At 51.0% G+C, this 25351-nt stretch overlaps 8 protein-coding genes across 8 annotated transcripts; 6 read left to right on the top strand and 2 right to left on the bottom strand.

The window, feature by feature from the left end:
• M431DRAFT_83968 (hypothetical protein) lies at positions 1 to 216 on the bottom strand (the record flags this gene model as incomplete). Its single annotated transcript, XM_024923376.1, has 1 exon — positions 1 to 216. The coding sequence occupies one exon, from the start codon at positions 214 to 216 to the stop codon at positions 1 to 3; it is 216 nt and encodes a 71-aa protein (XP_024775087.1).
• Positions 217 to 857: 641 nt separating this feature from the next.
• On the top strand, positions 858 to 2760 carry M431DRAFT_493848 (hypothetical protein; the record flags this gene model as incomplete). Its single annotated transcript, XM_024917165.1, has 3 exons — positions 858 to 1001; positions 1055 to 1138; positions 1204 to 2760. 3 exons carry the CDS (start codon positions 858 to 860, stop codon positions 2758 to 2760), a joined length of 1785 nt encoding a protein of 594 aa, XP_024775088.1.
• Positions 2761 to 5490: 2730 nt separating this feature from the next.
• M431DRAFT_493850 (hypothetical protein) lies at positions 5491 to 6551 on the top strand (the record flags this gene model as incomplete). The annotated part of the gene is made up of 2 exons (XM_024917166.1): positions 5491 to 5496; positions 6321 to 6551. 2 exons carry the CDS (start codon positions 5491 to 5493, stop codon positions 6549 to 6551), a joined length of 237 nt encoding a protein of 78 aa, XP_024775089.1.
• A 1221-nt stretch (positions 6552 to 7772) lies between these two features.
• Positions 7773 to 8444, bottom strand: M431DRAFT_480949 (hypothetical protein; the record flags this gene model as incomplete). The annotated part of the gene is made up of 2 exons (XM_024915916.1): positions 7773 to 8241; positions 8380 to 8444. 2 exons carry the CDS (start codon positions 8442 to 8444, stop codon positions 7773 to 7775), a joined length of 534 nt encoding a protein of 177 aa, XP_024775090.1.
• Positions 8445 to 9301: 857 nt separating this feature from the next.
• Positions 9302 to 9508, top strand: M431DRAFT_83008 (hypothetical protein; the record flags this gene model as incomplete). Its single annotated transcript, XM_024923254.1, is given in 2 exon segments — positions 9302 to 9377; positions 9396 to 9508. Coding segments are annotated over 2 exon segments (189 nt in total), but the record flags the coding sequence as incomplete, so codon positions are not given.
• Positions 9509 to 13873: 4365 nt separating this feature from the next.
• M431DRAFT_493851 (hypothetical protein) lies at positions 13874 to 14443 on the top strand (the record flags this gene model as incomplete). Its single annotated transcript, XM_024917167.1, has 1 exon — positions 13874 to 14443. The coding sequence occupies one exon, from the start codon at positions 13874 to 13876 to the stop codon at positions 14441 to 14443; it is 570 nt and encodes a 189-aa protein (XP_024775092.1).
• A 3819-nt stretch (positions 14444 to 18262) lies between these two features.
• On the top strand, positions 18263 to 20222 carry M431DRAFT_493853 (hypothetical protein; the record flags this gene model as incomplete). The annotated part of the gene is made up of 6 exons (XM_024917168.1): positions 18263 to 18366; positions 18704 to 18766; positions 18796 to 18962; positions 19605 to 19825; positions 19898 to 20004; positions 20126 to 20222. 6 exons carry the CDS (start codon positions 18263 to 18265, stop codon positions 20220 to 20222), a joined length of 759 nt encoding a protein of 252 aa, XP_024775093.1.
• Positions 20223 to 21835: 1613 nt separating this feature from the next.
• Positions 21836 to 23372, top strand: M431DRAFT_400503 (hypothetical protein). The gene is made up of 2 exons (XM_024914866.1): positions 21836 to 22124; positions 22213 to 23372. Exons 1-2 carry the CDS (start codon positions 21942 to 21944, stop codon positions 23215 to 23217), a joined length of 1188 nt encoding a protein of 395 aa, XP_024775094.1. The 5' UTR covers positions 21836 to 21941; the 3' UTR covers positions 23218 to 23372.
• Positions 23373 to 25351: the final 1979 nt, after the last annotated feature.

Consider the following 25351-nt stretch of genomic DNA (forward strand, 5'->3'; position numbering starts at 1 on the left):
TTAGTACAGTATGTAGCTCAATTCCTCAATTGCTGATAATATTGTATTATGTTGAAAGGAGACAGTGCATGGACCCCTTTTATAGAGCAACAATACAAAAATCTCTACCACAATGGCGTGGTGGCGCCATGTTTGGACAGTATAATTTGCGGGCGGCTTACAGTACCATGGCGGATATACTGTACGAATCCTCCGACTCGTCTGCAATGCTCGCATCGCACTTCGTACATACGAGTGGCTTTTGAAGATGTATGACTAAGGTTGCCAAAGACTAGACACCTGACTGGTATTTATCAACCAAGGCACTGCTGCCTTAAGTAATAGCGCTGTCATCCATCCATTGCCTCCCGCAATCCGGTATATCCCAAGTGGCGATCCGTGATGGATTCCTGATTCTTCCATCTGGGTTTACTTGTACAAACTCTCAACCGGCAACACAATTCACTCCAGCCGATGCTTTTTCACTATTCACTCATCCGCTGAATACGAAAAAATTTATCCCACTAGCCCTGCACCGGCTGATGCTGATGCTTTTTAGCTGCAGTCAAGGCGTTCACTTAAACTCCCAGCGTTCCAGGGCGCCATTCACCACTGCAGTGGTCTGACGCTACGACCCCACCTGCGGCCAACAGCATTTCAACTCCCAACTTCTATTGAACATTAGAACTTCTTTGACTACACAACACCCGCTCTTAAAGAGAGAAAACCCCGTCGCAAATTTTCTCGTCGCCTCAACCACCTCTCGCGACTCTTCTCTTTCTTCTTACTTTCGTCCTCTTCTCTGATCATCCCATTTCGACTCCTGCAGCTTTTCCACGACTACGCGCGCCAGCCCTGGCGCTGCATTCCTGCTCACGATGGCGAAATCCTCCCGATTTGCGTGGTCCAAGAGCACCCGCATCAAAGTCATGATTGCCATCGACACGGCCTTCTTCCTTCTTGAGCTGATATGCGGATTTCTGGCGCATTCGCTGGCACTGACGGCCGATGCCTTCCACATGGTGCGATGCGCGATACTTCCTCCTTTCATGGGGAGACAACTAATTCTATATAGTTAAACGACATCATCTCGCTAGCCATCGGTCTGTGGGCCGTGATGGCGTCGCAAAAGGCCACTACAGACGAGTTCACCTTTGGCGTAAGTTGGGCTCTTGACCTTGACTTAAAGCAGACGTGAACGCAGCTAATATTCGTTGTTCACAGTGGGTACGAGCCGAGATTCTCGGCGCTTTCTTCAACGCAGTCTTCTTAATCGCGCTTTGCGTCTCCATCATCCTCGAAGCTCTGACTCGTTTCGTTGAGCCGCCCGAGATCAACAACCCGAAACTCATCCTGATCGTTGGCTGTGCCGGTCTATTCTCCAACTTGCTGGGCTTTGTGGTTTTGGGAGGTCATGGACACGACCACGGACACGACCACGACCATGATCACGGCGACGGCCACGAACATGAACATGCACATGAACACGACCATGCCCACTCGCACGGCGACCCCTGTGATCTTGAGGAGGGACAGTATGATGGTGCCTCTATCGCTGATGAGCAAGGGGCTGTTGGCGATGTCCTCCCTGAAGTAATTGTCAGAAGAGCTGTCGAGACGGGACGCCGAGCTAGCACAGAGAGCCCCGAGACCGCGAGACGCATTCACTTTGGCGACGATTCTACAAGTCGAGACGAGTCCAACACCAGGGTAAGCCGGGCATCTACCCAATCCAGGGGCCGAGAGCACCAACGTCAGCCCAACAAAGGCCATGCCCGCTTCGCTAGCATCGAGGACATGAGTATTCACCCCGCCAGTTTTCGACAGGAGATTCTAGCTGCTAGTAGAGCTGCATCATCCACCGTCTGTGCGACTAGTCAAAATGACTCTGGAGAGGAGACTCCCTTTACCGACTCGGAGAATGACGTTAATGAGGCATCACCGCTTCTCCAGGACTCAAAGGGATCTCATCTCTCCTACTCCCACAGCTCTTCCTCTAAGAAACCGAGAACTCGACGAGATTCTGGTGTGCACAATGGCCATAACCACACGCTTCCACAAAAGCCAGGCACCAAAGTCAGCGGCCACAACCATGCCGATATGGGTATGCATGCCATGATGCTCCATGTCATAGGCGATGCTTTGGGAAATGTCGGTGTCATCATCACAGCTCTCATCATCTGGCTCACCGACTGGCCCGGCAAGCTCTACGCTGATCCCGCTGTCTCCCTCGTTATTACTGCCATTATTCTCAAGACGTCCATCCCCTTGACTCTGGCTACTTCTCGTGTCTTGCTACAGGCGACTCCTGAGAACATCAGCATTTCAAAAATCCGAGATGATATCGAAAGCCTCAAGGGAGTCGTCAGCTGCCACCACATCCACGTATGGCAGCTTTCTGATACCAAGATTGTTGCCAGCTTGCATCTCCAAGTGTCCTCCGAACTCGACACGCACAACGGCGAGAAGTACATGCAGCTAGCTAGGCAGGCCAGAAAGTGCCTGCACGGCCACGGCATTCACAGCGCCACTATCCAACCCGAGTTCTGTCTTGATAATAGCCACCAGCATGACGGTGACGCAACGGCGCTCACTCATGACGGAACATCCGAAGAGCCCGCTCGTCTCTGCCTCCTCGACTGCGTCGACGATTGTCGGGCAGAGGGATGCTGTGTGGTTGAAACTTCCTCGGCGTGTTCAACTCGACGAGCTAGCGAATCGTCGCATAGCGCGCACAGCGATGGCCACAGTCACAGCGATGGCCACAATCACCAGCATTAGCCCTGCTAGCTTCTTGGGTTCGTTTTCACTCGTATAATGCTTGTGTTGGATACCTGATAGAGGTGGCTAGATGCGGGCCACTTACACAAGCTTGACCACATTTCCTACATTTGGGTCGGAAGCCCATGGTTACTCTGACTGGGCTCGCCATTTTTATTTTTAATCATTGTTTTAATATCTCATGTGGCTCTGCGGACTCATGGAGGGCTGGCGTTATTTGTGATCTGGGCTATGCATGGGAACCCAAACTTTCTTTAGATCTTTGTAACTGTGCTATATTATGCTTTTATTCTTTCTTTCTTCCTTTCTTTTCTTTCTTTTTTTGTTTCTGCCATGGGTATCGGGTTACCATTTAGAGGTTGATGGCACATCTTGCGGGTACGGAAAGCAAAGCAAGCAATAGGGGGTTAATCATTGGGTTTTCTGGAGGAAGGTGGTTTTGATCAGCGAGAAAACGTGGATGTGTCGATAAAAAAGCGGTTCATTTATTAAATGCTTTGCTACATTAGATCAACTGCCTTGGTAGATGTATAAATGGGAGTTGCAAGTGGATGACTCCTGTTATGTGTTATTGTCTCTGTGAAGAGTATTCCTTGGGTCTTTGGACCGTGATGTATGAATAATTCAGAATACCTCGAGGTTCAGTTTGTCTTTTTCATTTCCTGATATCTTGACTGTTTGGTCCAAACCATTCTGCGTTACGATATCTTCAAGGTTGAGATGACAGAGTTGGACGATCAGATGCTCATGTAATGACGAAGCCACCCCCTTTATTTTCATCTCAATAACTCCTACACCATCGCTCTATGAACACCATGTCCTCAGCTATATGATTCATGTTCTCCTGGCCGTATGATTCATGCTCTCCGGGCCGTATGTCTCAGCCTCGTTCTCTAGAAGAAAAATAAAACCTTAAGTACTCATACATCACTAATCCGTATCCTCATCAACATAATATCCGCATATATGCTTTGTAACGCTCAATATAATTAGGAGCATAGCCCCGTCCTTCCCTTCGGCTATACAAACGAAAGAAGCTGCTCCAAAGTCCGCTCTCGCCTATCTTTAACACGAAGCAAAGAAGCGAGCAAGACCTGAGACACTGGGTGAATTACTAATTATACTCTGACCTGGATTATTTTGTCGAAAGTGGCAAACAAAATACTACTGCCACGAGACCATCCTTGACTCGGTCACCCTGTATTAAAATAACTGAGCTTATTTCCACAGACGAAGCTTCTAGCGAATATATACTATATATGGGAATATACTATATATGGGAACGTGGAAATATAGCTGGTGTTGTGACACGCAATAGGCATCACGCTAACATAGCTGTGACGTCCATCCTTAACGAGAAAACGGTGATTCATCTTCATTCTGGCGGTGTCGACGCCGTTGGCTTACAAGGGGCATACAATCGGATATCTCTCTTCACCCCTTTTACTAGTAGCAGGTCATCTGAGCTGGCAAGGCAACGTGAACACGCAACATGCAAAAGACAGCTCACAAAGCCCTATCCAGGCACACTGCACACTCCCCCAACGTGCCACAGTCACGAGAGACGTAGCGGAGATGAGAAAATAGCTGTCAGTGTCAGCAGGGCTGTTGCATGTTCCGGGGAGAGTCCACGATGCCGTCAGTTGGTAGTTTCTCGCTTGACAGGACCAGGATGCCCCTAGAGATATCCATCGCAGAATGGGGGAGATCCAACGTGGCTGAGCCTCTTTGGTACACAAATAACGGCGATATGGAGTCACTGGCTCCGTCCTCCCTACTGACAGCAGCGTTGTGAGAGCAGACAGGCACCGTTCATTGGAGCAGATGCCCATTGGGACTCCAGGGAGCTGGGGGGCGTGAGGCTGCACGAGACAGGACGAAAGATCCTGGCGCCAGGCGGCCGGGCAAAGCGAGATTGGCTTTCTTGATCAGAAAAAGAGACGCCACCAGGGGGATCCTCAATCCATATCAGGACTGCACCAGTAATGCTATACTGAGTAGTGAACCAGTAATTGTGCCAGCAGTAATAGCATTGCCCTCGACAAAGCCGGTCCAGGTCCTCCGTGCATGTCGTAAGACTTCCTTTTTAGACCAAAGGATCCCGTGTCTTTGCTTGACCGGGGGTCGAGATGAAGTCCTACCACAAAAGGGCGTGTGCAGCGCCTTTCCCGTGCATCCATTGATTAGCAGTCTGAGGGATGGACAAAACAGGAGTCCAGCATCGCAAAGTCACGAGATATCAAGGTAATTATTCAACTTTATGCTTGTGCTTGACCAGCGCCATTCTGGTCGGCTTTTCCCCTTAGCACGTATCACGGTGATTAATGGGAGCAGGGGTCCCCCAAGGCAGGTAGCAGTACAAGCACCAAGGGTAACGGAACTGCGCATTACAGCTGGTTTGCACTCGCACGTTGCGACGGTTGGCATAGCTGAGCGGTACAAGCACGAGTATTCAGTAATTCATCCAGCTTCCGTGGCGTCCGCAATCGAGATTTCGACGACAAGGGGGCGCTCAGGAGAGAATTGCAGGTACGGAGAAACGGGGCGTCTCGTGTCGTCAATCGCAGTCGGAGCAGCTGCTCAAAGCGGGAACAGGCGAGCTCGGAGACGAGTCCTTTGATTGCACAGCACTTTGATACGCCCGTGCCAGTTCCCTGCTTATTAGCCGCAGATGCGGGCAGAAGCGAAGGGGGCCGTCTATACTGGTACAGTACTCGTACTTGTGCCAATATGCAGGTGGGACGCAAGTCAGTAACATGGCTCGTAAAAATACGGAATCATCAGTGGCAGTCGACGCATCCAATGCCCCAGGCGTGATTGCAATATCCTGTGCTGGCAGATCCATCAGGAGAGAGGCTTGGGGCCAAGGGTGACAGATTGCTTGTTTGCCATCAGTTCTCAACACAATGGAATGCTGGGCCATCGAGACAAGTCTTGTTGCCTTCTGCAGCTCTGTACCCAGCGTCTCCGTATCCGAAATGAAGACGGGGTGTGGAGAAGCCAAGTCCCAGCAAATTGGCCGGGGTGTTATGTCATAATGCCAGAATAGGAAACATGCATCAATTACGGTGCTGGTGCGAGTACGCTCGATCAGCCTGTGTGGTACAATGCTCAAGTTTGCTGCATCCTTCTTGAGGGTGTTGTCAGTCAGTCGCCGAACACGGAGCACTCTGTGTGCACAAAACAAAAGGCACGAACACGGCATGGGATTGAATCATTTCAGGTACCGCCTTCGTTGGTTAGCCACAGCTCGTACCTGTCGAGTCCAGTGGCCGGCCTGGCTAGCTTTGAATTCTACTTCTCGCGGAGAACCTGCGACTGGCTGACGCCAACGAGGCCAACACTAGTGACCCCCTGGATCTGACGGCAAAATTGGCGTGGCAAAGCTGCCCCCAAAGCTACTTAGAAACTCCAGCGGGCGACTTCGCAATCCGCTTCCTCAGATCGGATCTGGGATCGCACGGGGGCTGCTGTGACAAGGCAGAGCACGCAATGTAGCAGCCGGTTTGGGAAGCTCGAGAAAAGTCGGTATAGGGGCGGAGTTGCATATCTCGATGCAGCCGCATTCTCACATCACCAACTGCAGCTGCGGCTGCGGCATCCCGCCGGTTGGCCCCTTCTGCGCTGCTAAAAGGACCATGACAGTCCCTCAGCTGAAAGAGGCTTTATTTGAGGGCGCAATGTGTGGAATCGAGTACCGCCGACAAGCAAGTGGTATGATTTGTTCGGTCTTGTTTCGAGACGATCCCCGCAAGCTTGCCAGAGCTCAGCTGAAATCTAGCCTTATCTGACTGGTGGCGTTGTGGCTAATTCATGCAGTAAAGCAGCCATGGATGGGCGAAAGTACCAGTACGTTTCTCCATGCGGCTTCTTTATCGTCGATAGGAGCTCTCATAGGTTGAACCAGCTGACGCCGAGCCTGTGCATGCCTAACCACTGGCAAATGCAACATTGCCTCAGAAGGACGACATCCCAGGGGCATGGCCTCAACGAGGGAGTCCGGCCTGAGCGATTGGCGCATCGAGCATCGAATTGATTGATAGGCATTGCACCATCTTTTTTATGCCATCATGCAGAGCTTCGGAGGGAGCATTAGCGAGATCAACAGGACCAGCACGGGGTGGTATTCCATCGCCAAAAGCAACTTCTCCAACGACCGGCAAGGCTCAGAGAACCGCCTATCTGGCCGTATCTGAGACGACGGCGTTCCGCATGGCCCGAGAGCGGTTCCCGACAGGGCAGATCGATGCCAACAGCACGGTTAGAAGCACCGAAAGTGCATTGGAGCCTCAATCGCCGGTGTTTGTAAGGTTGAAGTTTTGCCAGCTGTGGTTTTTTCACCGTAACTCTTTTTTTTTTTTCCATAGTCATGCCTAGACTCGGCAAGCTGCGGATACCGCCTTCCTTTGTTGGCTGGTTCCAGTACGGCAGGTACGGAGCACCACTCTGGGCTCCGTAAATTTCCAGAGCAAAGACGCAAACTTTCTAGCACACTTTAAAGCACAAAGTACCTTTACATACTAGCATGTACTCCGTAGTACTATCTCCATGCCGTGCTCGAATCTGCTCCCTCACATGCGTCAACGATTTTTTCTTCTTCTCGGCTCCTCCTTTCTCCATTCAGTACGTCTGGACCGAGACTCGGGCCACGATCTGCCAATTGGCGGAGCTAGACGGAGTATGGCATAGCGCCAATTGCTCAGAGTAGCTGAGCTTGCGCAATTGGCTCTCATCACAAGGATTCAGCCCTCCCTCTGGCTGTTCAGCTTCATTGATATTGCGAGGTGGTGTCTACTAACAATACAATACCCAGCACAGGAGCTTTCGGTATCAAAGACCCTCTTCAACACTGAATTTATCAAATGCCATTGGAAGAAGTGCTAAAAAATGTGGTGGATTCAGATGCTCCATGGCGTCTGTCGTTGACTAGACGTCATTCCGGGCTGACTAGTCAGCTCCTCAACCGATCTCGCCCCAGCAGGGTCCAGCAAAAAAGCCTTTTTATTGATAAGTCATGCTTCGTTGCGTTCGATTGGGAGCAAAGCGACATCGCCGAAGCCCGAGAAGACACGCCAGATTTGTGCAGCTATCACAGGTTCTCCGCAGTGGTTGGACGCCTTCAAGCACATACGACGGAAACTGGGCTTGACGTGACAAGGAACAGGCCTCAACGCTCTTAGACTCCAGCTTGGAACCAGGATATGTTCTTCCCGAAGCCCCACGCTCCTCGACGCTACGAAATCGGAACGTCTTGGAGTATCCAATAGCCGCCGCCTCGGCCGTGGCGATTTCGCGTTCATGTTCATCTCTTGTAGGGGCCATATCCTTGCTTGTGACAGTTGGCGTACAAGTATCTTTGATGTTACTGAGGAACCCTGTGTGTTGGTACACACGTGAGCTCGTGACAGCTTGTCATCTTTGTCTTCCTCTTCCCCACAGGCCAGAGCTGGAAATATCCTAGCCTGACCAGTACAGTTGGTGCTAGACCACAAGTATGAAAAGTCTCGTCAAGTCGCCGACTATGGGCGTATTGAGCCGTGGCCCAAGGTGGGACTGCTACATACGAGCAGGCACTTCTGTGTCGTGTTAGGAAGCTATATCACTACTGCACGTACATACGGTGTGACGTTGAGTCGACCTACATGTATGGCTGCGTTCACCATACCGCCTGAATCCTTTGGCATTATTCACGCTGATGCAACTGACTGTCATCCCCTACACATGCCCAGCCAGCCTGCTTGTACGAGTACGTCGTACAGGTAATCAGCACCGTCTCCAACATGCTCAATTGCCTTTCCGATGCAAGACCGCCCGTTGGCCAAGACTCACACAGACGCTCAGCCCCACGCAACTAGAGCCTTGATCCGAGATTCCAGTCCAATGGCGCCCCTGGCGTACCACGCCTCTGCATACAGAAACCCCAGCCAGTGCTCCGTAGAGGGGCAGACGCGACGCAGTAGCACATGGCCGCGCCTCGAATCAGCCGTCAGCTAATTGGCAGATGCTGTATGCAAAGAAATAAGCAAGGAAAGGCCGGCATGCTACGTGCATATCACTGCCTGTGCCAGTATGTACGAATATGCGCCAGCGAGGCACCCGCAACAAGCCGGGCTCCATTCAAGCACCGTGATCTCAGCCCGACGTACATTTGGAGGGGCGCTGCTGCGAACCACGGCAGAACCTCCGTGATTGGAAAAGAGAAAAATGGAATATGAGGGGAGGCAGCAAGCGTTGAGTGGCTTTTGTTCGATGCACGGAGTACACACGGCATACTTACATATGCTCCGGTGAGAGCTTTCATATTAACAGACGAATCAGACTCTCAAAGGGTCTAAAGTTGGATGGACGGAAAGGCTTATTCCAACGCACAGTCTACAGAGAGACATGCACATGTGTGATACGGCGCAGACACCGACGGAGTGCCGGCCACCGCCGGACTTGAGACGTGGCTGAACGGTATCCGGCGCTCCGGCTATTTGCTCGGAGTTGCCTGGCCCCGGAGACCGGAGGTGCCTAATTTGTGTGTGCTGCAGACATCAATGTGAGCCAATCTCTGCTAGTTATTTGCATTGTCGCGTTGCTAATCAGTGTGAAAGCGTGTCGTGGCGGCGACTACTGTGATCGGTAATGTGCAGCCAAGCTATGTGCCGGCTTGTTGCAAGCGACATGCTACGGGATTCCGGGCCTAATCGTCCCCTACCCAGCTACGAGTATGTGCCACTTGATGCTCGTACGAGGACAATGCTGAGCTACTGTATGGAGCACACGCGCGCCTACTAGCAGGCACCGCTCACTGCGCGGTAGGACCGCCGTCTTGCCACCGAGTCTGGCGGCTGCTACGTGAGACTATCGCGTAGCCATGGATGATGTTAGGCGGAAGCCGACGGTATCTTGTGTCGGAATCGTGCCTCTCCAGCCAGTAACCGAAAGACAAATCAACGGGCAACGCTTTAGGCATTCGCCGAATCCAGCACTGCGTCCGCTCTGGATGCAGCGGTCAAGCCCACTCTGCATCTGTGTCCGCAATTCATCCTAATTTTCAACGACCCTGTCGGCCTGGTGTGTAAGTACCTGTAAGCTGCTGGCGGTGAATGCTGCATATTACTAGACGCCAGGGTAAAAGCTGTCACGATGCATTAGCATTCGTGGCCTTACAGAAAAAATTATATTGCTTTTTTCTTTTCTTTTTTTTTTCCACCGCGGAAACCGCTCTTGAATAGTGCAAACTGGTCCCCTCCAATCGGCAAGTGAAGTTTTTTTTCTTCTTGTCCCCTCCACAGGATTACGGGGTCAATATGGATGCTTCGGAAAGGCCCTTTTTTTTGGCCTCCACAAACCACAAAGCAGCCACTCGAGTGCTTATTCATGATGCCATTTTCTGCATCTATCAAAGACAGTGCAAGGGGACTTGCATATTGCCGCAGCACTCACACTTCGCTAATAGGATAGACTGACAGAGGGCCCGCATGATTGGAGCACTGGCAAAAGGCAATTGAACGCCACGAGATTCTTTTTTCGTGGCCAAGTCCTGCAGTCACGTATACTGTGCATCCTTTGGGTGCATCTGCTGCAGGTTCCGGCAATGTACGAAATAGCCCCATGAGCGCGGATATGGAGACGCGTCTGCGGCGTGTTCCCATTTGCTCGTTTTTTTCTTCGCCATTTTGACGTGCTGCATGCTCCGTCTCGACGCCTCTTTTTGGCGTCCGCTGCAATGGCGCGAACTAAGTACGGGGTACATCGTGCCCGAACCGACTACATGCTGGCACGACTAAGAACTGTACCCGTACTAGCACTTGGTAGCAGCAGCAAGCTTGTGAGGACGAGCGTTTGACGCCCCCCCTCCGAGCATACCTGTCTAGACTCCATACGATACTCGCACTCCGTAGTGCATCAGTCCGGAGCACGGGAAGCTCTAGGTGGTTGATTCGCAGTCTTAGACCCGATGAGGCGGATAACAAGCCCCAGAGACTAGCAGTTTCTCTGATACCGCGGCGGACACAGGTTTGTATAGCCAAGGTCGTGCTAGCAGGCCTCCACTAGGTGGTTTGAAGGATTTTTGCGTTCAATGCGTGCAGTATGAGATCCAGCAAGAGCATGATGAGCTCTACAACTTTAAATCAATACACACACGCCATCATCAAGCTCCAGAGAGAAAGAAGAAAAGAAGAAGAAAAAAAACCACCCGCCGCACAAAAGAGAACGGGCATTAAGCCTTTCCCCACCGCGTTTAAAGCAGACGCCACAAAGAGCTCCGAAAAGCACCAAAGAAAAAAAAACGGAGAAGTTGTTTCCTTTTTGGGAGAGCTCTTCAGCCTCGTTTCGTCCTTACAATTTGACCATGCCGAATGAGGAATGCTTCTAGAACGGAGAGAAGCATTTAGTTCCAAAGTACAACTTTGTGACGTTTTAGTGCACAGGCTTGTGCTATGAATAGTTCCGATTTAAGCATTAGTGCTGGCATTAAGTAGAACAAAAGCCGTTGCTGTGTTTTAGATAATTACCTGTATCCTGCAGTATAAAATTGTGTAGACTTTTACGAATATCATAAAATGGAAGATGCACCGCTATGAAGGCTGTAAAAATCTTTTTTGTCGTACGTCAGGGTACATGTCAGTATGGCCCCAATCCGTCACCCAACGCTCAGCCAAGAGCCAAGAAAAAGAAAGAATTTGCATCCTCCAGACAACCAAGTGCCGCAATACCCACAAACTTTGTCATCCATTCAACGGTTTTTTTTTTTTTTTTTTTTTTTCTTTCTTCTTCCCTTTTTCGCCATTTGCTGCAGGAGTAGCGTCGGTTTTTCGGCTCGTTCATTAGACAACCGTACGGAGGGGTTTCTGCTATGGAGCTGCTTAGGTAGGTTTTTTCCCTGCGCTTTGCACGGGCCTCCAGTGGACGCCCACTGCACCCCTCGACTGGGGCTTCTCGCATTTCGGCATAATACCGTACAGACTATGTACGAGTAGCTTCAAAGCACTAAGAGCCATCCACCACGCGCCATCAATTGCAAGGGCATCCATCCATCCACTGCCGAGAGGTAGAGTAAAGACAAAAAGACGAAGAAAAAAATTCTATTCACCCCTCACTTGAAGAGTTTCATTTTCCACTTTAAAAGCTTGTCGGTGATGGGTTCTAACTTCTCCCTACCGCAGGTTCTGCAGGAGGCTAAGCACATATGCATGTGTAACAATTTGGGTAAAGTGCTTGCATCTACACTCCCTTCTGAACGCAAGGTACAAATCTTCATGACACCACGCCTCTTTTTATCATTTTTTTTTTTCTCTACCAGTAAAGAGGAGTGATACTACTAGTAATCTAATCTACATGTTTGCACCCCTACTAACAATCACCAATGGCTTCTTCATTGGCACCATACGTACACTCGGCACCAACCATTCAAAATACGTTGCACAATGCCTTAGACCGCCGCCCAGGCAGGCAAACACAACGGATTGAGGGCGACAGATACCCGAAACTAGGTAGCAAGTTGAGACAAAATTACACTTCCCCGGGCCCAGGGTGATTTAAAAAAAGAAGAAACAAGAACAAAGGGAACCAAAGAGCGGCAGTGTCTTGTCTCCTTGCTTTGCGAATCGTTTGATATGTGAGGTCTTATACCAAACAGAATTTCCTTTGAAACGCACAAGGTCTCGCGGAACGCAAGGCTATCCCTCCCCGCGAGTCGACACAGCCTCGTTTTTGGAACGCAGTCTTGATGCTCTGCTGGGCCTATGATGTAAGGGGGACGAGTATTTGCACTGAGTAATACAATATTTGCATCGACAAAGCACGGGGTAGAAATGACGAATATCTCTCCCGCGGATCCGACTGCAGTACGAGTGCACGTCAAAAAGCGATGCAGTTCGTCCGGACGGTGGAGCCATACTGCTGGTACGGAAAACCGGGTTCTTGGCTACCTGTAGATACTGTACAGTACATTCTGTATATCAGTCGAAATGCAGCTTGAAGATTCTTCCACTGCGATTGACCAGTGAGGAGCTCCTCTCTGCATCTTCTCCAATGGATCTGCGAGCTTTCAGTGGTGCTCCGATACTTGCTACTGCTAGCAAAAAAGCGTCGGGCGAACTCCCCCACCCTACTAAGCTATCCGCATGTGGCTTGTACTGTAATACTTTGGAGGGTGTTGGTCCAGCAAAAACCGGCCCTCGCTCCAGTCAATGCAATTCCATCACGAGAATAACTCACCTCATAGCAAAAGTTGAATGCACAAAAGGGAGTGAATCTTGTCTTTACAAAATACGAAAAGACAATGATCGACACAGCCTCATCGCAATTACCGGCAGCAAACGTGGCAAAAGAGCTCCTCATTTCGACCCGGCAATTGCATGAGACCTCGCCTTGCTTTATTTCAAACAAAGGGCCTTGCTCTCCCTACACCCGCGTAACACGAACGGCATGTTAGGCGATATTTGAAGAGTCGCAGTTTACGAGCGCACGTAATATCCAATCGAATGCGCCGCCATACAGGCCTAGTTCGAATCTTGAGATAGATCTTCTCGGCCCAAAGGGAAGGGCATTGTGTACGTGAAACCAGAGGGAGGTGTCGAAACAAGTTCTGCCTTGGCCTTTTGGGACGGGCAAAACCTCCGACGCGGCGCCGCTCTTTGAGTTGGAAGTTAGCAGGAGGTAGTATTAGTCAAATACGGCGGCTTCAGAAGAGGCCAATAGTGAAATGAAGCCACCAAGCCCCATGCCCATGCTATCGAGTCTGGTGGCTTTTTCCCGCCCAACTTGCTCCCTTCTTTATCTAGCTGCTGTGAAGGATCAACCTTGGGGGAGAGAGAGGACTGGGTTCAAGGTTGGTTAGACGTGCGAAATTTGCAGCGCTCGGCTCGTCCTTGCTTTAAAAAGGCCCATTGCCTGAAGCGGATATTCTGATCGTCGTAAAGTCAAATTTCGGACGGACCACTTGTTCCCCGCGAGACAAACGGGGTCTGGTTTCAGCGGACGGCCTTTGTTGCTGATCCAAACGTGAACCACAGCTGATTTGCCCTTTTGATGATGTTCTTGATGGTATCGATTATCTTGCGTCAAACAGCTGCCTATTGAGATCTCTGCACCAGAAAAAGGGCGTGTACATGGAGATGCAATGCGCGTCAGCTCTGGATGCGCTGCCGTCCGTCGCAATGCACGACGTGATTGGGGACGCCGTCTGCCGAAAGCGCGAGATTGGGATGACCGATGTTCCAATATGGCATCATCCAGCAACGTCAGATTGCCACTGCGCTCCGCGTTGGTTCGTCGTGTTCCTGAGGTCCACTCTCTCTCTCCGTCTCTCTCTTTCACCCGTAAACTCCCAGGCGTCGAGCGAGTGAGGGGTAAGACGAGAAAAGGCATGGCATCGAATCCTCCCCCTCCAAGCGATTACCTAGCATTGCAGACTCAGCCTGAAATGGACGTAGTTGAGCCTCCAAGATTTGAACGGGACTGGGGAGGAAGCGGAAAATGCTACTCTCTCCACCCAGCCCTACTACCTTCGAGGCCCCGTCTCCAAATCTCAAATCAAATCACAGCGCAGGAAAAAGACATTGTAGTGCTGATGCGAAGCAAATGGGCGTGGGGTGGGTTTGGGATTTTGGGGTTTCATTTGATCCGGAAGGAAAGTCGCGTTGGCGCGTTTAATTGGGCGAGGCCCGGAGATGCGCGCGTTGAGCATTGATTAAATCTCACACCAAACAAGCAAAGAGAAGAGAGAAAAAGGACGCGCCCGCCCCCCCTCGAGTCTTTTGACTGCAAAGGCCCATCGCGTTTGCCTTTTCGATGGCGTGCGAAGCCGTCGATCTGTGGCTTTTGGTGTCGGCCGTGTTTTCCCTCCTGGGAAGCCCAGTCGTGAGAAAGCCAGTCTCACTTGCGTGACACCCGCGGTTTGTTAGTGGAAAATCGGAGAGTAAGCGAAATCTGCAAAACGCCCATTCATCCAGCAAATAGGCGAGAGGATGTTCTAAATACGGCGCTGTTGAAGATGCAGGCCCCAAAATTGGAACACCTCGAGCACCTGTGTGCATCAACATGCAGCGGATCTCATGCTAGCCGGCTCAAATCGTCATCTTGCCTGGCCGTCTCCCTCAATAGAATTCGTTGGATTGTTGCATTGCATTGAATGTTCTCCCATTCCGCTGTGTGCTCGGATTCGGTTTGCAGGGATATGGCATCCTGAAGGGCAGCGATAAAGAGGCAAAAAAAAAAAAAAAAAAAAACTGTGTATCCCATGCTTGGAATGACAGGCAAAAGCCTCCAATTTCGATACCATTCCCGTGCCTGACCAAACCTTGATCGAGGGATGCATGTAACAGCTTTTTCTCTCTCATATGATTCATCTTGTTTCGAGGCAAATGTAGGGACGACCTGTGACTGTGTCAGATACTTGCCATGACATTGGACCGTAATCTATCAGTTATCCCCGAGTCTCAGACCATTGAAGCTTCGTCAGAAAAAGGCCAGGACCCAAGGCATGGGTATCCCGACTTAGAGTTTAGGAAGCTCAGACGATGCGCCCTGTCCCACTGTTTCCGCCCATGCATGTGCGAATACAGGCAGCACATGTAAAAAGTAAGAGCTCATTATGCTATGGAAACACCACGTAATACTCTAGATATATTGAAGAGCCCCAATAGGTCAATACTTGTAGTTGGTCTGGTGATTTGCATCTGATTCGGGTCTGATTTGCATCTCGGTGGCAGCGACATCACCCGTTTTGACACATGCGAATAAGCTGAGAGGCGTCCTCATGGATTCTCATACAGGCACTCCGTGCTATTGCTATTGCATGTCCATATTACTGCGTCCCGCTGACTACTCCGTACTTGGCCCAAGTAGGAGCTCGTACCTGCTAATTCATGCACGGTGTTTGCATTCGCGGGGAGATTAAGACGAGCCCGGCTTTTATTCTTGGGTTGTTGGCGTGCTCGTTGGCTGGTGCGGGGTGTGATCTAACCTGCCAGGGCCTCGGGCTAGTAGTCTTTGCTGGACTCCATGGCTTTAGCAACTCAGCAAATCCATTACATGTAGCCTGATGAGCGCAGTTTCATAAAGGCCGGCCCCTGTGTCTGCTCCTTGCTGGCAGGCGAGGATTCCCGGTACGCCGGCCCTTATATTACGACGGGCCAGATTTAGAAACAGGTCTTGCAAGGGAAATCTGCAACATTTCGTCTCCTTGCCGCGACACTCCGTATAGCCAAGTACAGGCCACCACCACGGCTCTGAGCCTGTCCAGCCCTATCACCCAGCTTCAGATCCATCACGCTAAAGCCCAGACTGACTCCTTCGGGCTTGATTGAACAACGAAACTTGAACTTCTCAACGAAGCACCTCTGGCACCCCATCCAAGGCATCTCCAAGGCACATGAAGTAAGTACTCAGGTACTAAGCCTGTCCAGGTGCAGGTACCTGCGTTTTACAGTTTGCGGGCGTTGCGCTCGGTCCAACTTACATGCCAGTACTCGCGCATGGAGGCAAACAAGCGTCAGGAACCTGCCCTGACAAATATGCTCTGTAACAAAGTCTAATCGCTGGTACCTTGCGAACGTGATCCAACGCCTCAACTTTGTTTCTGTGTAAGATAAGAAATCGTGTGGTGTCGTGCATGTCTTGGCCGTTCTTGTTCCTGTCAAGACGGGACAAGCTATTGAAGTGAACAGGTACTTGTACATGTAATCGTACAGTATTAGCGCTCTTCTTGCAGTCAATCATTACTCGATCTGGGAGACATCCGCTGCTTGCTTTTGCTCCTCTCGGGGCGATGCATTTACGGGCTCGGCTATGATGTAACTGATGAACAAAATTCGGCGAAGCTGTCGATTGGCGGTCTGCTTTGGCACCGCGCCCAATCCAGCCCGGATAGGAGCTGATTGTCTGGCGGGATTCGAAGAAGGTGACGATTCAATTGCAACAGCACGGCCCCCAAGAGGCAGCCTCCCACAGTCCGGCAGGCCGGATTGATTGGTGAGAGGGATTCATGACATTAATTGAATGGATTCCCGACAGTCGTGCAGAAAAGCGCGTCTGGACCGAGTGATTGGCTGGACACGATGCCTTGGTGGCGGCCCGGTCGAAGCGTTCGTCGCAGCACTGCAACCACTAATCGTCCACTAAATCTGTGCCCTGAGCGCGAGGCCGCTTCGACGGTTCAATTGTTTGCAATCAAATCAAACAGGCCAGCTCCATAGTTGCTTGGACGGGCTGGGCTGGGCTGTGCTCATAAGGGCATGCCGAGTGGCGCTATCGACAGAATACGGGGTATGGATACCGTGATGGACGCTATTACCAGTAGCAGCGTTGATGGTGCTGTTTCGACTGATGACTGGATTGACTGGTTCTGGATGTGCTCACACGACGATTGCTGCCTTGTGAATGGCATGTTCACGCAGTTGATCATAGGTCGGCAGCATCAACATCCTCAGACTTTCTCATGCAGACTAATATGATAGTCAACTGCAGTCGAGAGGGAGCAAATGCGCGGTCAAGACGCATCTTGAAGCATCGGCGATCAAATCACCAGTGAGCTACAGGGGCCGCACTAGGCAGCATCTCCGCATTTTCTGAAAGTGGCATCCGCCGACTGCACTTGTGATGCCGTTCGCTGCCCTTTTCTGATATCCATGGGATGCCAAAGGCGCATCAGTGCCACTCAGCTTCAGGCACAACCGCCTCTTGTCTCTTCTGTCACGTCCAGATACGGGTCCATTTGGGAAGCGCGTGTCTTTTTGCGTCTGACGCATCACGGATCATGGATCATCTTCCAATCCCACTTGGCGCGAGCTCGGGGAAGCTGGAAATTTGACAGGGCCAACATGCAGCACCACGGGGGTCGTGTTCTTAGAAGGCCCGGACACGTTCCATTAGACATTCCATAATAAGCGAAGCTTGCTCAAGAGATCCTGGACACGTCTATCGGTGTGCAAACGGCTGATGCTTTGCACGGGCTGTTTCTCCGCCAAAGACTGGCCACGTGCAAACCTCATTTCACGTCTTGAAGTTGAATGTTTTATAGACATCCGATTTTTGATAGTACCTGCTCGTACCTTGAATTTGACGGAGGTGTGCGGGCAACATGCGGCCTCAGCTAGCAAAAGTAAAAAGCTCGGTACGAAATAGTCGTCGTTAAGCTTTCGCAGCTTCTGTCAGAGTGCCTGGACATTTTGCCGCTTGTACCTGCAACGTACATACGGTAGGAGTTGGATGGATGGGCCATCGGCTGCCACAAGCTCTTTTCCTGTCACGCGCAAGATGGAAATGGGTCTCTGACCTGGCAGACGGAGTGAGGCCCGATTCAGGGCCCAAAACAAACAACAGCAAGGCCCAATATCATGACCGGAATAATAAATAATACTTGCACATGTCAACATCAACAAGAGGCTTCGACATCAGGCCGCCCGTACGACGACCTATGAGCTGGAAGACTTGATATTGTAGACACACAGCGGCCGAGTCGGCGACCACTCACCGTCTTGGAGGCCCAGCAACGAATGCAGGCAAAGTCATGACGATGTTATACATTGGTGTCAGTGCCGATTCAGTCTGCTTTAGGCGGTGCACAAGCCACAATTGCACCAAATATCTGGCCTTGGCGCGCTTTAGATGTGAGTGGGATATGTAATGAATGCATATGCATGAGGCACTACTCCGCATTGGAGGCGACAGGGGTGGTTCTTATCCGAAGAGCGAGTACAGGAACAAGCACTTTTTAACGTTGAGGCTATTGCGCATTTGCTGCTGGTAGTGGTGGTGGTGTTTGCTGTTGCATGTACTCCGTACAGAGCACCAGCCCATTTGAGTGATCCGATTGATCTCACATCTCAGCAGACGGACGACGCCGTACGCAAGTCTTGCCTTGCCTCGCCAGGCACCAGCACCGCCGCAAATAAGAAAAAAAAAAAAAGGAAAAAGGAAAACATTGGACGGAGGGACGTTAATTGCCCAGTGCTGCTCATCACCAACATCAAACCGCTCCGTCGCCGAATCCAGGCCGAATCCCTGCTTGCCCGTGGAACTGCCACTTGGATTGGAGAGCAGAAAAAAAGGGGGTTTCCGGGCGCCAAATCTCAGAGCGCACAGCACTTGTGGCCATTTCTCGTACCACGGCCCTCGTCAGCAGCGACACCGCCTTTGTCAGGACGCACGCACGCACGATTTGATTGATGGGGATGGGAGCAATCAAACGACTGCAGAAGAAATTGGCTGTGCAGCGCTGGATAATACCGTACTGTCCTCGTACAGACAGACCTACCTGCCTTGCCTAGTACTAAGGTAGGGAGGAAATTGTGTGCGCTCGTGAAAAAGACAAGTACATACAAGTATTGATATTCACTGTTCACCCAAACCCAGCGGAAACAGGCTATTGGAGACTGTCTCGTTTGGCATTGTGTTGTTTTGGAACCGCCTTGCCTCGTCGATGCACTTCCTAATTTGCTGCAGAATAGGTATAAGCTGCGTGCACAAGTATTTAGGCGGTATTGTGAGGATTATCCCCCTATCATCTTCGTTTTGTGCAGACTCGGGGGGTGTTTGTTGTGTTGTTGTGCGCGTCCACGGAGTATTGATTGTCCCCTCGCATTATTCGACCTTAACTCGCAAACACGACCCCGACGCACACACGTCCCCCGTACCGCATCCACGGATACAACACGCATCGCATCGCATCGCATCGCATCACAGCCCAGCCCAGCGTTTGAAATGTTATGTAAACAATTACGATACAACCGCCAAACTCGACTCGTCCATAGCGAAAAAGTCTCCATGTCCCATCTCGCAACGGCACCCCCCTCCCACTGCCTTAGCTTAGCACCTCCAGCAGCAACTGGACCACTAACAACCACTCGCAGCTACGCACCCCCTTCGGCCTGGCTGGCTCACTCCCCCTGTAGCCGTCCAGCCCACACCACTCTCTCTGGACGCGGTCACTTTCAGGCAAGGAAGATGGAAGAGCAAAAAAAGGCACAGGACTGCGAGAGCCACTGCACTGGGGGCCGCCGGCTGGGGCTCTGGAACCACTGAACCACTGAGGAGCCCAGCAAGGGCCAGGCCAGACCCGGACGCTTCCCAGGTTCCATGTTCCATGTTCCATGCTGCTTGCTGCTCCACGCTGCGAGCTACTGTGCTGTACTTTACGTACCAGGTACGGAGCACAGGTGTAGCCGCACCGGTACCGTCCTGCCCTGCGCTGGCTGTACTCGCTACCTCCCTCCGCGGGTACCTCTCCGTACCTATAGTACACGACAGGGGGTCGCGGTGCTGCTAGCAAGCTCACAAGTGCGCTGCTCCAAGCGTGGTACCTGTCTGCACGGGGCAAGTACTTGTACCGGGCGCATGTACCCAGTACCCAGCGCGCAGTACCTTAGTACAGTCCCGTACCGCTCAGCTCGTACCCTCCTCACCCGCTCCTCTCGCTGCGCTGTGCTGCTGCTGCTGCTGCTGTGCCTCTACCTACGGAGATTCCCTAGCTTTCGCATTACAGATTGGCCCTGTCCAGTTAAAACTACCTCTCCTCCAGTCCTCTCTCTTTTCTTCCTCCTCCTCCTACCTCTTATCCCACCTCTCTTCCTCCCCTCTCTCTCTCTTCCCTATCCACTCATTCCCTCATCCATTCCACCGCTTCCTCTGCCGACCCTTAGAGTAGGTCGATTCAGGAGTTTTGGCCTTGGACTGAGGAGAATCGAATCCCCCGACCGGCTACCGCTCGAAGACGAACCCCCTTCTTCTGCGGCCCTCTTATAAAGCAACCCAAGGAGAAGCTCCGAGACGGAAGAGAGAGGAGAGGAATAAAAGTGAATCAAGGACTGGTATTTTTTGTTTTATTCACTGGCATTCTTCTATTCTTTCTTGCTTCCTCGTTGTCTTTTTTGGTGCCTGCTTTTTTTTTTTCTCCGCCTGGCCCTTTTCTCGCCAGAATTCCTTACCTCTAGCGACAAGGAACTTCCTCAACTCCTGGCTCGCCAACCTTTTTTTTTTTTTCTTTTCTCGCCCTTTCGTTCTCCGGCCACTCACGAGACGATATCGAGAAGGATAGAAAGAAGGAAGAAGAAGATTTTTTCCGAGACTGCACATCGTAGACAGGCCCCAATTGCTTTGTCTCGATCAAATCGCCCGGTTTCGTTGTTGAAATCTGCAGGATCTGGTTGCTTGGTGGATCTGACTTCAGTTCCCCGTCACCTTATTCTCGCCCAGCTTCCGCTTTTAAAAGAGTCAGCCTCTTGACAATTTTTCCCACTCACCACCTCGTATGATTTAATCGTTACTTCCCACCGCCTTTCGGTGTCCTTCCAGGTTCAAGGTGTTCGAGTGTGACAAAAGGTAAGGGCTTTTTTTTTTCTTCTTTCGCTGCTTTGCTTTCTTTTCCCTTCTCTTCCTTCCATCAAATCAGCCTCGAGAATCGCCAGTATCCGCAGGCATAATCTAATATTCTGATGTGCGCTCCCTTCGACAGCTGCATACCCGAGCCCGCTCTCCGCATTCTCAGCATCTGCTCCACAGCTGTGCTCGACTATCATTCGGTGCATTGCTCTGCGGGAGACGTTAACTCGTTGATCCCGCCAATTGCCCGAGGTGTCTCATTGACTATCCTGTCACTGTCCCTTGTTTCCTCGTACGTGGCGGTAAGAGAGACCTCCCCCTGCTCGGTCCATCGCACCCTCGTGCCAATCCATCTTGCACCTCCATGCCAGCCAACCCCCCATTCAGTAAAGGGAGCGAGGCGGGTGGATTCATCCAGCTCAGGGGAAAGGCTTTTTCTGCGCCATATCATTTTCCGCCTCCATGTCTTGCGATGGCACTTCTATATCGGGCATTTTTGACTAACACCATTGGTTTTCTATTAGAGCTGTCGAGTCGGTCCCCTTGGTCGTCCTTGAACGGCGCCCCTTTTCCCCCGGTCCCTTTTGCGTTTTTCGATTGAATATCCAGTCTACATGCTCCCGGCTTTCTTCCCAGCCACAGTCACTCTTTTCCATTAGTTTTTTCACCACGCTCCTTAATATCTTAATATCTTAATTCCTAGGGTGGCATTCACTCCTTGATACACCCAAGGCTCGCTCTTTTTGTTTCAATAGTCTCTCCCACTCAAAGATTCCTGGAGAACTTGCCCGTCACTCTTTTAGACATATAATCATCACACCGACAAAAACTAATTTTCACCATCCTGTTCGCCAACCCCATCCGACATCATGGCCTACGCTCAGCCTGACGAACACTTCTTCATCGAGGATGAACCCCAGTCCAGTACCCGAGCCCGGGAAACCGCCAAGATGCTCGCGCGCAGTCGGCAAGACACCATTGCCTGCGAGCTCTCTCGTCTTGCGGGCGAAGAGTACCTGGGAGATATCATGACGCATATGCGACACATGGAGGCATGTTGACCTCCAAGCCTAGACGACGAACAAACTCAGCCTTGTTCCTCCGTCTTGTTCCTTTTTAAACCTGCTAACACTCAAACAGGAGGAGACTCTTCCCGATGCTAACCTCATCGACATGCAACGTGAGATCCAATGGTTTATGCGACCTTACCTCATCGACTTCCTCATCGAGGCCCACGCCGCCTTCGCCCTGCTGCCCGAGACGCTGTTCCTCACCGTCAACCTGCTGGACCGGTACTGCTCACGGCGTGTAGTATATAAGCAACACTACCAGCTCGTTGGGTGTGCCGCTCTCCTCATCGCGGCCAAGTACGGCGACAAGAAGGACCGTGTGCCTCAGATTCACGAACTCAACAACATGTGCTGCGGCCTATATGATGCTGGCATGTTCACCCAAATGGAGATGCACGTCCTCAACACCCTGGAATGGACCATCGGCCACCCCACTGTCGACTTCTTCACCCAGCTCATGGTTGCCGAGGAGCAGGACGACAAGGAGGTGGAGCACATGGCTGCCTACCTTTGCGAGATTGCCCTGTACCATCGCGATTTTGTTTCGACAAAGCCCTCGATGATGGCACGCTCCTCCTTGGCCTTGGCGAGAGCCATCCTTGGAAGACCCGAGGTCAACGACGGTGACTGGGACCACACCGAGAACCTGACGCTGTTGACTCTCTCTCAACACCTCAACCAGCCCTCGCCTACCCTGGCCCGCAAGTACTCTTCATCGTCCCTGTCCAAGGTTTCACAGAAGCTGGCCGACTTCATGGCCGAGCAGGCTGCGATGGCCAGGCGCCAGGCCGGCCCCCAGTCTCCTCCCGCCGAGCCTCCTTCAAGACACGCCGACATCTACAGCACTCCCCAGAAGGGCCATGGCCACGGCGCTGCTACCGGTTTCGACGGTTACCTGACGCCTCCCATTACTCCCGACAACGCCTACGGAAACACGGCCAAGGTGGACTCGTACCACCAACTGCCGCCCCGATGTCCCGTTACGCCAACCCCCCAGAGCCATTCTTCTTCATATCCCCAGCACGTGCAGCAGTACGCCGCTTTTGTGAACCAGCATGGAATCCACCAGCAATAGGAGCCTTGGTGGCGCATACGTTTGGCATAGTCGTCGATTAATTCAAGTACACCGCTTCTTCTCTCCCCTCTTGTCCATATTCGCTTATGGGTGGGAGGGGATGTTCATGTTTCAAACTTCGAGGTCATGGCTTTGGACTCACACCTCTTCCAAGCAATCACATTCAACCTGACAGTCACTCTCAGAATGATCTGTCTCATATCTACGTCATGGCATTTAGCGATTGATTTTAATCCCTTATTTTTCTAGTCTTTTTTATTCATTTATTTCGCAATCAAATTTTCAGCAAGTCTTCATGGCACCAAAAAAATGGAACGCGGATCATACCCAATTTTCCTCGAGTCGTTTTTTATTTCATTTTCAGTTTCTGCGCTTCTGGGCACTGTGTATGGTTTCCACGGGTATGGTACCATGCTTATCCAGGAGTTGCGGGGGCCCCCGATAGAAAAGGGGGTTCTATCTTTGTGGTGGATATAGTATTTGAGGGGATAGAGGAGTTGAAGGGGGAATTTGGCCAGCCTTGAGATGGGGGAACGGAAAGGAACACTAAAGAATGCAAAGTGGCCCCTGAAGAGAAAAAAGTCAAGGATACCACGGAGCGGAGGGGGACGCAAAGAAGCAGCCGAAAGTTTTTATTTTTTTTACTTTTTCACTCGACTTTCGGATCTAATCTCTACTTGGCATATGGGAGGAAACATGAGCCTTGCTGCAAGCAAGGCAATATTGGTGTATAATTCTTTCGAACAGCAGATGGGAAACGGCGGACGGAATAGCGCTCAGGCGCAGTGATACCCATCGCTCTCTTCCGGAAAGAAGGGATTGGACAGAGTGCTTTGCCGCCTATTTGGTCGATTGAAGGCGGCATTGAAAGGTGAAAGGTTAGCCTCTCAAATACCCCTCGGCCTGTACATATAAGGTAGTGCGAACAGGCACAAAAAAAAAGAAGTAAAAGTTCTTTGAAGCAGTGCGTGTGCTTTAGTGGTTCTTGGACAAGTGGTAGGCGCCTGTTTGGCCCATCTTGTATGTAACGTGGTACAGCTAGTTGTATGGTAATCTTTCTCGCCTGCACTGGCGAGTGATGACGAGAAGTCGTTTTGCTCCATGCTATGTAAAGTGGTGATGTTGATGCCATGGTTGATGCCAACTCCAACGCCAACTACCTAGTACCTATCTACAGTAAGCATGTAAGTTGAAACGATACTTAGTTGGTATCACAGGTGACAGAGGCTCTATCGTATTCCCCCCCAACACATCTCTCTTTCTCTCTACAGACTACAGACTTTAATCTCGGCGAATTTGGTGAGACTGACGCAGTCCGGGCCGTTGGTATGCGCCAAGAATGCGCAAGTTGGTGGATTTTGGTTTGATGGAAGGGCAAACTCGGGGGAATGTTTGTGAGAGAGGTTGACTAAGCTAGTCTACAAGCGGGAGGTGCAAAACGGTGTGTCATTTACAACTGCATACGAATATACAATGTATGCAGTGAGATAGATACCTTATGATTTGCCATTTGTGTTTTTTGGGTGTTGGGTTTGGAAGGGAGAGGACAAAGGAAGGAAGGGGAATTGTGTGAGGGTGAGTGTGTGATGGTTTTTTGGTGGTGGTTGGTTTTTCTTTTTCTTTTCTTTTGGAAGAAAATCGGTGAGGTTGGTGGTGAGTTTAGCTTTGAAAAAAGGGGCGAGGGAGAGGGAGGGACTCTGAGAGGTTGATTGATGGGAAGAGGTTGGTTGGTAGAACAAACAAAAGGAAGGCGAAATAGAAGAAAAAGAAGGTTGGGTTGCATGTGGGGGGTTCGTTAGTCGTAAAAGGAGGGCAAATATTGGAAACAAAAGGCAAACAAGAGAGATGCACGGGTGGTCATGAGATGAAACGAAACGAGGTTGGTTTTTTTTTTTGGGACGGGTTTGGAAAGGGCTTTCATGTTTGAGGTTTTTTTTTTTTTTTGTTTGCGTTTGAGGGGGGTTGTTTCTCTATGTAGGGGATGTATTGGGAACAAAGGAATGAGTGGTTGGATGTAGGGGTTGGTTTGAGTGAGATTCGTGCTTTTTTTCTTTTGAGGGTTGAGGTATGTGATATTGGGATAAGGTGGATGGACGCTATTTTTTTCTTTGTCTGAGGAGGTTTTCAATGAGTG

The sequence above is a fragment of the Trichoderma harzianum genome (genome assembly GCF_003025095.1).
Source record: "Trichoderma harzianum CBS 226.95 unplaced genomic scaffold M431scaffold_5, whole genome shotgun sequence".
NCBI classification, from domain to species: Eukaryota; Fungi; Ascomycota; class Sordariomycetes; order Hypocreales; family Hypocreaceae; genus Trichoderma; species Trichoderma harzianum.